This window comes from Mytilus edulis, chromosome 8, assembly GCF_963676685.1.
Source record: "Mytilus edulis chromosome 8, xbMytEdul2.2, whole genome shotgun sequence".
Lineage (NCBI taxonomy): Eukaryota > Metazoa > Mollusca > Bivalvia > Mytilida > Mytilidae > Mytilus > Mytilus edulis.
The window spans coordinates 36,809,361-36,824,686 of record NC_092351.1 but is presented as its reverse complement, the minus strand read 5'-3'; the positions used below and the strand labels follow the sequence as shown (position 1 = coordinate 36,824,686).

The window sequence follows — 15,326 nt, the reverse complement described above, 5'->3', positions numbered from 1 at the left end:
AAATTTGAATTGAGATCAGTTTTGGAATAAGGGAAAGGGGGATGTGAAAAACAAATTGCGGGGGAGGGGTTTCAATTTTTCTCATTTCAGATTTCATAAATATAAAGAAAATTTCTTCAAACATTTTTTTGAGAGGATTAATATTCAACAGCATAGTGAATTGCTCAAAGGCAAAAAAAATGATTGAAGTTTATTAGACCACATTCATTCTGTGTCAGAAACCTATGCTGTGTCAACTATTTAATCACAATCCAAATTTATAGCTAAATCCAGCTTGAATGTTGTGTCCATACTTGCCCCAACCGTTCAGGGTTCAACCTCTGCGGTCGTATAAAGCTGCGCCCTGCGGAGCATCTGGTTAAACATAGGTATAATTTCTTTTCTTGCCTAGAATACCAGAAGCATACCATGAAGACTTATCAAGTGTTATTTTCGGATCAAGGTGAGAACATTATACATATAGTACAATTGTTGAATAAACTAGTGATTGTATCTTTTATGACATCTTCATAGCTGCATAGGGTAATTTCAGATTTTTTTGTTAATTTGTTTTTGTTGGAAAAATGCAATTGGGATGAGTTGTAAAAGTAAAACTCTTTGAGTTTGTTTTACTGTTCAGTTTTTTATTGATTCCTTTTATTATGAAAATAAAAATGATTAACACCAAAAACCAAATGATGTAGAAGGTTAGCAACTTTTATCATGTTTATGAAAAATGAATTAATGTTGTTTATTGTAAACGCACCAAAAGGTCAAATTGGTTACATATTGTTCTTACAAAAGATACAATGAGTAAACTAATTCAAGGAAAATAATAAACAACATTATGAATATATAAAGTTAGGGCCTAAAAATAGCAATGCATAACTATCAAAATTTATATATTTTGCGAACAAGTTGTAATTTTGTACAAATTTTAACCTGTACAGGGTTTTTGTACAAGGTATCAGTATTTTGACACACGCCTTCTTTCAAATGGTATTACAAGTTTATCTTCAATGATTATCCAGTTGATGTTTTACCTGCACATTTACTGAATTAGACTATTTACCGGATTTGTTATCACATAAGCAACACGACGGGTGCCGCATGTGGAGCAGGATCTGCTTACCCTTCCGGAGTACCTGAGATCACCCCTAGTTTTTGGTGGGGTTCGTGTTGTTTATTCTTTAGTTTTCTATGTTGTGTCATGTGTGCTGTTGTTTGTTGTCTTTTTCATTTTTAGCCATGGCGTTGTCAGTTTGTTTTAGATTTATGAGTTTGACTGTCCCTTTGGTATCTTTTGTCCCTCTTTTATATACTTCAACGTAACATTAAGCACTATCCTTTGTCATAAAACTAACAATAAAATTTCTGATTGGTTAAGATTGGTAAAGGCAACAGTAGTATACCGCTGTTCAAAACTCATAAATCCATGGACAAAAAACAAAATCGGGGTAACAAACTAAAACCGAGGGAAACACATTAAATATAAGAGGAGAACAACGACACAACACTAAAATGTAACACACACAGAAACGGACCAAGCATCAGACAAAATCCCTCGCGAATAACAAATATAACATCAAAACCAAATACCTGAATTTCGGATAGATGGTAATTTACAAAGAATATGTTTTGAAATAGTATTGACAAATATTTTGCCTCAACAACTAGTCTTTGTCAGTGTCATTGTCTCTGCCAACTATAGCGATATATAACATATATTCATAATTGTGTAGGAAAACAAAATAATTCACATGCAAAGATTATATATATATTTGTATCTTATATTATATATATATATAATGTAATTTATTGTGTAAGCACCATAAGGTGTCAAATTTGTTATATATTATACAAAAAAAAGATACCTAACACAAAAAACCAAATGATGTAGAAGGTAAGCATCTGTTATAAAAAAATAATTAATGTTGTTTATCCTAAAGGCAGCCAAAGGTCATATTTGATCTTACAAATGATATAATGAATAAGTCAGTAAACAAAATTTAAGGAAAATAATTAATAACAATATCAATTTATAAAGTTAGCGCCTATAAATAGCAATACATAACATACAAATTTATTAATGTATATTTATAAATGTTGTGCCCAAGTTGTAATTTTGTACAAATTATAATTTGTACAAGCTAATAGTATTTTGAAACACCTACTTTTACCAGGTGATACAAGTTTATCTTTAATAAATATACAGTTTATAATCTACTCACAAAATCATATTCCTGAACCTAAAATTAAGCACTGTCCTCTATGTCATAAAACTACAAATAAGGACACCTGATTGGTTTAGATTAATTTTGTTTTTAATAATATAAAATTCTTTGTCCACAAAATATATTTTGAGTGTTTTTATATAAACTTTGTGACAATACTATGTACAAGACTTGTAGCATGAATTTGTGGAAATAAAACAGTGATAAGTTTAACCAAAGACACTGTGCTGATTTTGTCTTATTATGTAATGGAGATTCACAAAAAGCTGATAAATTGTACAAAAATAAAGAACATAACAATTTGTACACAACATATATATGCATAAGTTTGAAGATTTGCACAACAATACTGATATAAAATTGTTATTAACAAAGAAAATGTTATGAAATGGTATTGACAAATGTCTGCCTCAACAAATAGCCTTTGTTAGTGTCAATGCCTCTATCGAATATAGAGATATATAACATGTTTACATATTATATACATAATTATGTAGGTATAAAAGTTAATTCACATGCACAGATTATACATATAATTGTATCTAATATCAGTGTTCTCCCCAGGCCGTTTTAGCGTCGCGGTACCGCGACGCTATATTTCTTCCCGTGACGCTATAATAATTACCGCGACGCTATAATTATTTTCAGGATGTTATTTTTCTCGTTCCTAAATTTTGAACTTTCATCTAATTATCACTTATGATCATAAAAAAATATATCACTTTTAATTGTAATCCCTTCAAGTCGGGCAATAGAGGCAATTTAGAGTGGTTAGATAGGTGTTAATTGCCCTTTGGGCGGTAACTGTTTGGATATAAATACCCCAAGCTGTAACTTTGACATGATAAATACCACGTGGTTTGCAATCGGCAAATTTCGACAAGGAGAAAACATAATCAGAAAATCATAAAAAAAACGAAATATGTTTGCTAAATTAAATTTCAAAGAAACAAACAATTTTTCTCTTTTAAAATGAGGTTGAGTCTTATCTTTTTACGACTTTTAATATATTAGTATTACTTTCTTTCTCTTCCTATTACTTTTTTGTAAATCGAGAGTGAAAATTTTGATTTTGGGCGAAATAAGTTTTGTACTTTCTTTAGAAAGTGATCAAAATTGGCTTTGTATATGTTTCATCCATTTAATGCATTAAAAACGCCATATTCATTCCCAATCTCTTGTCAAACATTGTTTATTTTCGTATTTTTCATTGCTTTCGGCGGCCATTTAATATTTTAGTGTAAACTACTGTTCGGAACCGGACCAGATATGACAAAAATACGCATTTTACAATAATAGCTACATATGCACAAATGGCACATGTACAGTATACAGAAAACAATGATACATAAAGAGAAAACTAAGCATTAACAGACTACTTGTAGATAACTTTGTTAAAAATATATCATTTTGTAAAAAGAAACAACTGGGACCATGAACCAATATGTTTCAAAGACATGATAAAGAATTTTTTCTATTCAAATTTTTTATTAAGAACCGTGTTTTTTCCTACATATTTAGTGCAATTGTATCTATATAGGTTGCACAATAATAAACCATTCATTCATTTAGCTGGGTATAGGTAGGGTAACTGGAACCACACATATATTTTTATTTAGACTAAGAGGAAAAAAATAATTCTGGAACTATAAATGAATATATAGAAAACATAAACTGAAAATACTGTTATCATGGTTATAGTTTAATTGTATTCTCAGTTATGAATTCAACAATATAAAAACAAAGAATAGGGTGGAATAGAATATTTTATTTACCAAATAAGGGCCTATAGCATACAAACATTATAATACATTTTGTAATAAACAATAATGTATATAACATAAAGGAAATAAAGCGTTGCCACGACACGATAAACATGATAAATTACATTGTAAAAAATACAATTTAATTTTTTACGCCAAATGTGATGCTATCCAAAATTTCTGAGAAGAACACTGTTATTTATATAAATAATGTTATTTATTGTGTAAGCATCAGAAGGTGTCAAATTTGTTGCAAAACATTCTAAACCAATAATAAAAGTGTTGATCATATTGATAATACATGTACAACAAATTAACAGTAGGTTATGTAGTTTATTGTGTATGTACCAACAGGAAACTTTGTTAAAAAAATAGTTCAACGTTTTCGCATCATGATGCTTATACCAAACAGCCTGGAAATATTATGGCGAGTCATACTATGTACTTCAATATTACTTGCCTTTGTTTAAGGATTTGATGGTTCGTGATGTACGTTTTTTTTAACTGTTCAGTATTTTAATAATCCTGATATTATACAAAAAAATACTTAACACCAAAAACCAAATGTCATGTAGAAGGTTAGCAACTGTTATAAAAAATAATTAATGTTGTTTATTGTCAAAGCAACAAAAGTACAAATTTGTTACAAATGTTCTTACAAAAGATACAATGAATAAGTCAGTAAACAAAATTTAGGTAAAAATAAACATTATGAATATATAATGCTAGCGCCTTTAAATAAATAGCAATACATAATATACCAATTTATTAATGTATATTTATATGTATATACATAATTTTGAACATTTGCAGAACAATACTGATATAAGATGGTAATTTACGAACACATGCAAATAAACTCATCATAGATACCAGGACCAAATTTTGTATATACGCCAGACGTGCCACATGCAAAGAATATGTTATGAAATGGTATTGACAAAATGTTTTGCCTCAACACATAGCCTTTGTTAATGTCAATGTCTCAATCGAATACAGAAATATATAACATATATATACATAATTATGTTGGTATAAAAGTTAATTCACATGCACAGATTATATATATATTTATATATAATATTACATATATAATGTTATTTATTGTGTAAGCACCAAGAGGTGTCAAATTTGTTGCAAATCATTCTTACCAATAATACAAAACTGTAAACAATATACAAGTGCTGATAATACAACAAATTAACAGTAATATATATTATGTAGTTTATTATGTATGTACCAACAGAAGAACTTTGTTAAAAAGAAATTGTTACCAGTAAAACAATAAATAAACCTGTAAAAAAAATATTAAGAGAAAAATGCTACTTTTCTAGGATTCAAATTTCGTGGATTAAGAAAAACTAACATGTTCGTGGATATTTAGATTTTTGGATTTGATGAAGTCTGCATACACAACTATAGAAAATTTGTTATTCATTGAACAATTAATTTTGTGGTGCACCTGTACCCACGAAATCCACGAAGATTGGTATCCAACCAATAAGAATGTATCCACAGTATTTTGTGACAAAAATCCTAGGCTATATATATATAGTGAAAATTGAATTATCACATCATATTCATGTCAATAATTTTCACAGCACGACTGCAGTGTTTATTTCATAAGATCATTGTTAGAGTGATGATCTACCTATATTTTATCAATATATAAGTGTTCAATTACATGTATAAATCTCTGATCATCAAAACAAATTGTATAACGTTGATATTGCTAAGGTCAAACAACACAGTTGGAATATTGTAAAAACATCTGATGTCATTCATACCTTTGAAATTTGATTTAATAAAACAAGGTACAACCAACAAAAAGTATATCTGTTTTATACTTCTTACTGAGTTTTTTCTTGGAAGATCAGATATGGAATAAACAGTTTTTGTCTGACGTTAATAATGTGAAAAATATGACTGATTAACTCATAAACTGACAATAGAAACGCAACGCTCGATTTCCCATATTATATGAAAATCAAACCAACAGATCTTTTAAGGAAGATGGACAATTGTTGTGAGATTGGGCAGGTTGTTTAGGGTAATACAGCCATGCCCATAATTTTTTTTAATATGAAAGTTAAGATCCCCTCTCACAACCCAGACATATTCTTATTTTCCATAACAAGATTTTCCCATTCTGAAATGTGTATGTTTATGGGAGTGACTCTTTATGATTGATAAAGGGTGACATTCGTTTCAATGAATGTTAACTCATTACTTTCAGTTATGTATAAATTTTAGGATAGCATGTTTTATAAATTGGTGCTATATTTTTGAAGAAACAATGCTATTTCAAATTCCATAATGCTAGTTGAAAAAAATGAAGAAAGCACAAAGTTTGAGTGGTCATTATCCTTTAAAATAATCCTAATAATAAACATTTTAGTTTGTCAACACTTATGATTTCGCATATATTTACATCTATATACAATAAATACCTTTCAATTTGCTCAAAAGTACAATGTAAACCTTATGTAATATTAAATTGAAATCAAATTAATGTTTTATATAACAGGCGACCACATATAGATACCTATGCCTTGGAGAGCAGACCACGATTGCCTAGACTTGATTCATTTAAGTGGAGAGCAGATGTTGCAATATCTACAAGGTTGGTTAAATTTTTATATAATAATAAAGATTATCAAGCATTTATGATTTTGTCCACCATGGAGAGAAAGTCACAGAATGCAAGACATAGTGATTACTAGGCGACACCAGCATAAACTGTCTGTTAAAGGTATAAATATTAGAACCTAGAAGACTGAGATGCTTTATACCTTGTATACAGATACCCCATGCTACGAAATTTCTGTCTGTTATATGTCTATTGTTCCTTTTATCATTCAGTGACTGCTTGAAAAAAACTTCTTTTTCGTTATGTGAATTTCTCTCTTATTTTGAGTAAAAGGAATTAACTATGTTTGATATTTGGATTGCTTACAAATTTTACATGTCGGTTAGACATAGTTCACCTGACCTTGACCTCATTTCATGAATATAAAATCAAGGTTCAAGTTACTTGATTAGTTCTGTTTCTTTGATACAATAAGCAGTAGGTTAACTTTATGTGGTGAATGAAATGATTTTAAAGGTTATATGTCAGACTGTCAGGCTTCATCTGTCAGATCTTGAACCCATTTGCATGGTTCATTGGTCAATGATAATGTTTTCTCCTTTGGTCTGTTTTTTAAATACTTTAAGCAATATATCAACTTTATTTTGTGTGTGGAATGAATGTAGGCAGTATATGTCAGTCTGGCAGATTACCATTTTTCAGGGTTCATTGGATAAAGTTATGTTTTCCTGGATATGTCTATTTCGGAGATACTATAAACAACTGGTTAGCTATATTTTGTGTAAGAAATGATTGTAAGGTGTACATTCTGTCATGTATCATTTAACGAATTTTAAGGTTCGTTGGTCAATGTCAAGTTTGCACAGTTAGGTCTATTTCTGGGATACTTATCAACATATCTGTCTGTCAGTAACTATCTGACCTAGTCTTAATGTCATCGATTATTGAAAATGTTTAGTTTATTTGATAATTGTAGTAAAACCTATTATATTTAAGACATTCAACATTAAATCAATCATTGTCAGTGTGCACTTTTATTGTTGTCTCATTTCATCTATCAGTCTGTCTGTAATAACTTAGTTTTCGTTTAAAGTTTATTTTAATATAAATTGTTGATAAAGTTCTAATGCATTTATGCTATCAGAGAGTACAAAACTTCATCCATGAATCCTAAAAGAATCAAAACTGTGCCTTTTTATGCATTTCTAGTAGAGTCACTTTTACGTAATGGTTTAACTTTGTCTTTTTCTATGTATTAAGTTATAAAGAATATTTTGTCTGTTTCTGAGTTAATTGTGTGAAGCTAAACACAGAAATTTAATTTCTGTTATTGACGGCATGAACATGTTATATGCATACAGTTTATATCACCTCCTTACTCCCTAAAGAAGTATATTCTTTGAACGTAACTATTTTGATTAACTGTTTATGATTTCAGTGTATTAAACAGAGCACTAGAACCCACAGTACTTATGGAAATGACTTTAAGTAATGGAAACATTCATAAATTTGAGGTAAGCACTTAAATATCAACTGGAATTTTGCTGTCTCACAAAAATCCAAGATAACTGGAGTCATTTCGGACTAAGAGCAATCTTTGAATGTCTTGTTTGAATTGGAAACCTCAAATAACTGGTTGATTGTGTACAATTAAAAACTTATTTAACTACTGATGCTTGAATTTATCAATATATCAAAGTTATATAATTGGTTTATTTGAATTAAGTAAAGTAGATATCATTACCATATGGTACTTATACCTAAATGTAGGTAGTGTAATATATAAATTGAGGATGTCTAATTACTAATGTATCATTCATTATGGCTGCTGTAGTGAAAATGAGGGAAAATATCCAAATATACTGTTCTTTATACTAAATTTGTGATATAAATGGTTTATTATAGTAGATCTGTTTTATGTTCTCCAAAGGGCTTTCATTGTGTTTCCACCCGTTATGAATTTATTTCCAATGATTTATAAGTGTTTGCAAATGTAAAACTACAATATCACTAAATCCACTTTTATAAAAAAAGATTGTATGGTAAATGTAACCAAAAAAATCTTTTTATAAGAGGGAGATTTCCCATTTAATATATTTTGAAATAGAAAATAATGATATTGCCTGAAGTTCAAAAAAATTCTATTAATTTAAAACGAAACATGAAAAAAATCAAATGCCAAGTAATCGTGACAGAACCATTTTTTAAAAATTATAATGACCATGTGTTATTGGTATTTTTATGAAACTAATTACATTATTTAAAAGTCTGCATTCAGATTTCATCATGAATACCTATCTTGTTTCATTTGTTATTGATTGTTGCTAAGACAATTAAAGGAAGAAATCATTTCATAACATATATGAATTATCTTTAGAGGTCTGATATTGAAGTTACATGTATTATTTCCTGTCTCAAGATATACTATATAATATGTTTTCATCAATATATGCCTCAATTACTAAAAACTGTGGTTGTATAACCCAAGATATATCTAGGATAATTTTATACTTTTTATATATGTTATGAAATGTCATATTACATAACTTAAACATGTGAATAAGCAAGAAAAAAATGAAAAAAAACTCAAGGATTGAAATTATGCAACATAAAACTATTCAGGTGCAGAAGAACTGCCACAAATTGCAGACGAAATGATTAATTTTGTATACATATTTCTTTATCCCCTGGCAATATATGCCTCAATTACTAAAAGCTTTGGTTGTATAACCCAAGATATATCAAGGAAAATTTTATACTTTTTATGTATGTTATGGAATGTCATATATCATAACTTAAACGTGTGAATAAGCAAGAAAAACATGAAAAAACTTAAGGATTGAAATTATGCAACATAAAACTATTCAGGAGCAGAAGAACTGCCACAAATTGCAGACGAAATGATTAATTTTGTATACATATTTCTTTATCCCCTGGCAATAATGCCTCAATTACTAAAAGCTTTGGTTGTATAACCCATGATATATCAAGGACAATTTTATACTTTTTATATATGTTATGAAATGCCATATTACATAACTTTAACATGTGGATAAGTGGAAAAAAATGAAAAAACTCAGGGATTGAAATTATGCAACATAAAGCTAAAAAAAAGGAGCAATGTGACAATTAGAAAGAGCCTGTTCAGGTGCAGAAGAACTTCCATAAATCTCAGACAAAACTATTGATTTTTTGTGTATATTTCTTTATCCCCTGACAGCAATAAAGGTTTTATTGTCAAATTAATAGCTTGGGATTGCTCTATTTCTATATCATAACCTTCCCCTTAAACCACAATTATTTTAAATCCTGGATCTCACACTTTTCTTATTAAATAATAAATGGGTGAAAGTACATAAATTCATATTTATTTATTATCTTTTAAATATCATTTTAGGTGTACTAAAATATTCCAGAATATTATGTTTACAGAGATAAATATACAGTATTGAGTATTTTTGGGTCAATAAACATTATATCCCAAGATGAGAGTCAAGTTATTTTATGAATTTATATTTCTGATTTATAGTTGCTCATAAAACTGTACGCACTACTTGAAGTACAAAATGTATGCACGCAAGACCAAATTAAATGTTTTGATTGGTTTATTTTTGAGTCTGAGTATGATAATTGTGCTAGATATTTTTATGAACTCAAGTCCTGTTTATGCAGTGGAAATCAAAAATGTTTGCATACTTGCAATGTGTTAGGTGTTAATAGCAGTAGGTTTGATAAGGCCACAGTATGGTGTTGTAGCTTGAATTTTAGATAAGTATGTTTTACCATTATCACAATGAACCATAGCGTCATCAATAACTAGATAGGAACAGCCTTGTATCTAAAAGTTAGGTATTAGTGTTCTTTTCACGATGTCACAAGTAGCATACTTGATTTTCCTTAACATTTGATGAAAACTGGTCAATTTCTCATTTTTTGTACATCCGTTGTAGACTGGACATATCTCCAGCATGTTGAGATTGCTTTCCTTAAAACCTAACATTTTCTTTGGTAATTGATAAAAAGAAGCTCACTTAAAAGATTTAAATTTATTGATTTATCATTCCATAGACGCAGGAATTTAACTATCAGATTTTTTATAAAAGCAATATGTTGTGCCATTACTTGAGTGTGCTTCAAATAATTTATTGGAAACTTTATATGATTGTTGTTCTAAATATATCATTTTATTCTTAATTAAGTTTCAATATGCATAATACGAGCATATTGCTTTAGACACAGTTGATTTTTTAGGATTAGAAACTTAGTGTATGTGATAATAAAAAAGATCTTTTAACATAAGTCTGATATATCAAATCACTTATCCTATTTTAATATTTAGTTTGTTGAACCCTGCCTTTATGTTTGGCAGGCCTAACATCCAGATGATTATGTCATCTTTCACCAAACTCGGTAATTTTGATTTATTTGGTTGTAAATACCTACCCTTTCTTAGAAAAGCGTGACAAACAAACTGCTTGTCCTCTTTATCACGTGTCTATTCATCCACTTATAATATTATTATTTTGACATTTTCTGATATTTCCTTTTTTTCTGTTTCAGGTACCAACATCAAAGTTTCATGAACTTCGATATAATGTGGCATTTGTTCTTAAAGAAATGGAGGACATTGAACAAAGAAACATATTAAAAATTCAAGATTAACAAACTAATATGCCATAATGTACTGCACAATACTCAGGATCAAGAACGTCAATTGCAATTAAATGAAACATTCCTGTTTTGGATACTTTTTAGATACCACTGTGTTAAACATATATTGACTAATGTATTAATGATTACTATATTGGTGCATGATCTAAACAATGTTTTGAAATTTGAAAATCTTTTTAATCATTGAAAAGTAGAAGTGAGAGTGTAGGTTGTTAAAGTTGTTAAAGTTTGTGATAATATAAAAATGAGAAGATGTGGTTTGATTGCCAATGACAACTATCCACAATAGCTAAAAGTGAAATGGTAGTAAGCAATTTAAGGCGACATGTAACAGCCTGAGTAAGAAGAACCACTCATAAGAAGTTGACGATAATTCAAAGGCAGTTGTATTAGTATTGATACACTCCATTGAGATTTTAAGACCCAACCCTACAGTTTTCACTTCTCCATTTTTGGTTCTTCTAATTATAAAGTTTTACACAAAAATAATGTGTGATTTGGTAAGTTTAAGAGGTACCACCTATTAGGGTATTTTGTTGTAAGCAGCACATCTTATTTCTTGGTAGATTTTTTGGCCCTTTCACTTGAATGTACTGTATTTTGAATGTTCATACTATCGTTTTGTAAAATATAGAGATTATCATACAGTGTTTCTTTTTTAATTGTAACATTTGCTTTATGCTATCAAAATTGCACTTGGGTTAGAGATACATCTGTTTCAATATTTTCATTCCTTTTTATACGACGGAAAAAAAATTTGCAGTCGTATATTGGTATGACGTTGGCGTTGTCGTATCATTGGTTTTCGCACGATAACTTTAGTTTAAGAAAATAGAAATTTATAAACACAATGTTTATTACCACAAAAGGAAGGTTGGGAATTATTTTGGGAGTTTTGGTTCAAACATTTTAGGAATTAGGGGCGAAAAAGGGGCCAAAATAAGCATTTTTCTTGGTTTTCGCACAATAACTTTAGTATAAGTAAATAGAAATCTATGAAATTTAAACACAAGGTTTACGACCATAAAAGAAAGGTTGAGATTGATTTTTGGGAGTTTCAGTCCCAACAGTTAAGAAATTAGGGCCCAAAGGGTCCAAAATTAAACTTTGTTTGATTTCATCAAAAATTGAATAATTGGGGTTCTTTGATATGTCGAATCTAACCATGTATGTAAAAAACAGTTAATTCTTAATTTTTGGTCCCGTTTAAAAAAATGGTCTACATTAAGGTCCAAAGGGTCCAAAATTAAATTTAGTTTGATTTTAATAAAAATCAAATCTTGAGGTTCTTTGATATGCTGAATCTAAACATGTACTAAGATTTTTTATTATTGGCCCAGTTTTCAAGTTGGTCCAAATCAGTGTCCCCAAAATTAAATTTTGTTTGATTTCAAAAAAAAATTGAATTCTTAGGGTTCTTTGATATGCTGAAGCTAAACATGTACTTTAGATTTTTTTTATAATGGACCCAGTTTTCAAGTTGGTCCAAATCGGGGTCCAAAATTAGTCTTTGTTTGATTTCAACAAAAATTGAATCCTTGGGGTTTATTTTATAAGCTGAATCTAAACATGTATTAAGCTTTTTGCTTATAGGCCCAGTTTTCAAGTTCGTCTAAATCAGGGTCCAAAATTAAACTTTGTTTGATTTCAACAAAAATTGAATCCTTGGAGTTCTTTGATATGCTGAATCTAAACATATATTTATATTTTTGATTATAGGCCCAGTTTTCAAGTTAGTCCAAATCGGGGTCCAAAATTAAACTTGTTTGATTTCATGAAAAATTGAATATATGGGGTTCTTTGATATATGCTGAATCTAACCATGTATTTAGATTTTTGATATTTGGGCTCAGTTATCAAATTGGTCCACATTGAGGTCTAAAGGGTCCAAAATTGAACTTTATTTGTTTTCATCAAAAATTGAATTATTGGGGTTCTTTGATATGCTGAATCTAACCATGTATTTAGATTTTGGATATTGGACCATAAAAGGTAAATGTCCAATTTAAAATTTTTAAGTTTTTAAGTTTAAGTTCTTAGCCCACATACATTCTGTGTCAGAAACCTATTTGTGTCTACTATTTTATCACAATCCAAATTCAGAGCTGTATCAAGCTTGAATGATGTGTCCATACTTGCCCCAACTGTTCAGGGTTCGACTTCTGCGGTCGTATAAAGCTGTGCCCTGCGGAGCATCTGGTCTTATCTTGTTTATATTGTGATTTGAACTTTCATTATATGAATGTCTTTGTGTACACTTTAAAATAATAGAATGTAATTTTATATTGTGAATTTAAACGATTAAAGATTTAAGTCATGTAAAAAAATATTATCTGCCAAATTTATTGTGTAATTTCACTATTCTTAAAGGCAAACCCAAAAGCTACAATACAAATATTGAGGAATAACTGTCAAATTTATTTTCAACCAGTCAAGTGAAAACTTGTTGGTTGACGTTTTGATAAATGATAAGAAGTTTTTTCTAACTAATATTAAATTGAATATAATAATATAATGGAATAGCTTGGAACTTAGATAACATTGTTCATGTATTGAGCAGTTTATGGAACAATAATGTAGAATTTATTTTTTAAATAATTTTTTATTTTAATAGGGTTTTTGTCGAGCCTGCAACTTTTGTTGCAGAAAGCTCGACATAGGGATAGTGATCCGGCGGCGGCGGTGTTAGCTAACTTCTTAAAAACTTTATATTTTAGAAGGTGGAAGACCTGGCTGCTTCAAACTTTGTATATAGATGCCTCATGTTACGAAGTTTCCGTCAGTCACATGTCCAATGTCCTTGACCTCATTTTCATGGTTCAGTGACCACTTGAAAAAAAAAATCAAAATTTTTTGTAATGTTGAATTCTCTTTTATTATAAGTAATAGGATAACTATATTTCATATGTGCGTACCTTGCAAGGTCCTCATGTCTGTCAGACAGTTTTCACTTGACCTCGACCTCATTTCATGGATCAGTGAACAAGGTTAAGTTTTGGTGGTCAAGTCCATATCTCAGATACTATAAGCAATAGGGCTAGTATATTCTGTGTATGGAAGGACTGTAAGGTGTACATGTCAAACTGGCAGGTGTCATCTGACCTTGACCTCATTTTCATGGTTCAGTGGTTATAGTTAAATTTTTGTGTTTTGGTCTGTTTTTCTCATACTATATGCAATAGGTCTACTATATTTGTTGTATGGAGTGATTGTAAGGTGTACATGTCTAGCGGGCAGATGTCATGTGACCTTGACCTCATTTTCATGGTTCAGTGGTCAATGTTAAGTTTTTGAGTTTTGGTCTTTTTATCTAATACTATAAGCTATAGGTGAACTATATTTGGTGTATGGAAATATTTTATGATCTTTATGTCAGTCGCGGAGGTTTTATTTGACCGTGACCTCATTTTCACAGTTCATTGCCCTGTGTTAAGTTTTTGTGTTTTGGTCTATTTTTCTTAAACTATAAGTAATAGGTCAACTATATATGTTGTATAGAAGCATTGTTAGCTGTACATGTCTGCCTGGCATGGTTCATCTGACCTCGACCTCATTTTCAAGGTTCATTGGTCTTTGTTTAGTTATCTTGGTTAATGTTAAGTTTATGTGACAGTTGTTATAAAGCTTAACTTTATACATAGGACTATCAACATAATATCAATGATTAGTATAGAAGGCGAGACATTTCAGCGTGTGCACTCTTGTTTCCAATGCAAAACATGTCAGATGTGCCTTCAAAATATTTGACCATATTTTAAAAATCCGAAGAATTATTTTTTTTAAGGATGCAGTAATTTCTCCAATGAAATTAGAAGCAATATAAAATAAAAGTAAAAAGATACTAAAGGAACAGTACAATTATAAGTCAAAAAGACACTGAACATACATGGGTAACATGACATTGACTAAAAATTGGATTACAGAGCTAGAATCTGAACTAACAAGTTTTTGAATATTATGAACCTCTGGATATTGAAGGAACACTCCCACTTTGATTAAATTAAAAACACTTTATAAATTTGCACTGACATAAATGAAAGAGGGGCGAAAAATACAATAAGAACATTCAAACTTATAGATCGAAAATAA

General features: G+C 29.6%; 1 protein-coding gene across 2 annotated transcripts in view; it reads left to right on the top strand.

The window, feature by feature from the left end:
* Positions 1-13,582, top strand: part of LOC139485482 (COMM domain-containing protein 5-like) — a 35,934-nt gene extending 22,352 nt beyond the window's left edge. The window contains exons 4-7 of one of the 2 annotated variants that reach the window (XM_071269995.1): positions 392-442; positions 6,504-6,599; positions 8,005-8,080; positions 11,127-13,582. In XM_071269995.1, coding sequence (XP_071126096.1) covers positions 392-442; positions 6,504-6,599; positions 8,005-8,080; positions 11,127-11,228 — 325 coding nt within the window. In that variant the 3' untranslated portion in view covers positions 11,229-13,582. The remainder of the gene's footprint in view (positions 1-391; positions 443-6,503; positions 6,600-8,004; positions 8,081-11,126) is intronic. The other variant, XM_071269996.1, reaches the window with a different exon arrangement.
* The last annotated feature ends 1,744 nt before the right edge of the window (positions 13,583-15,326 follow it).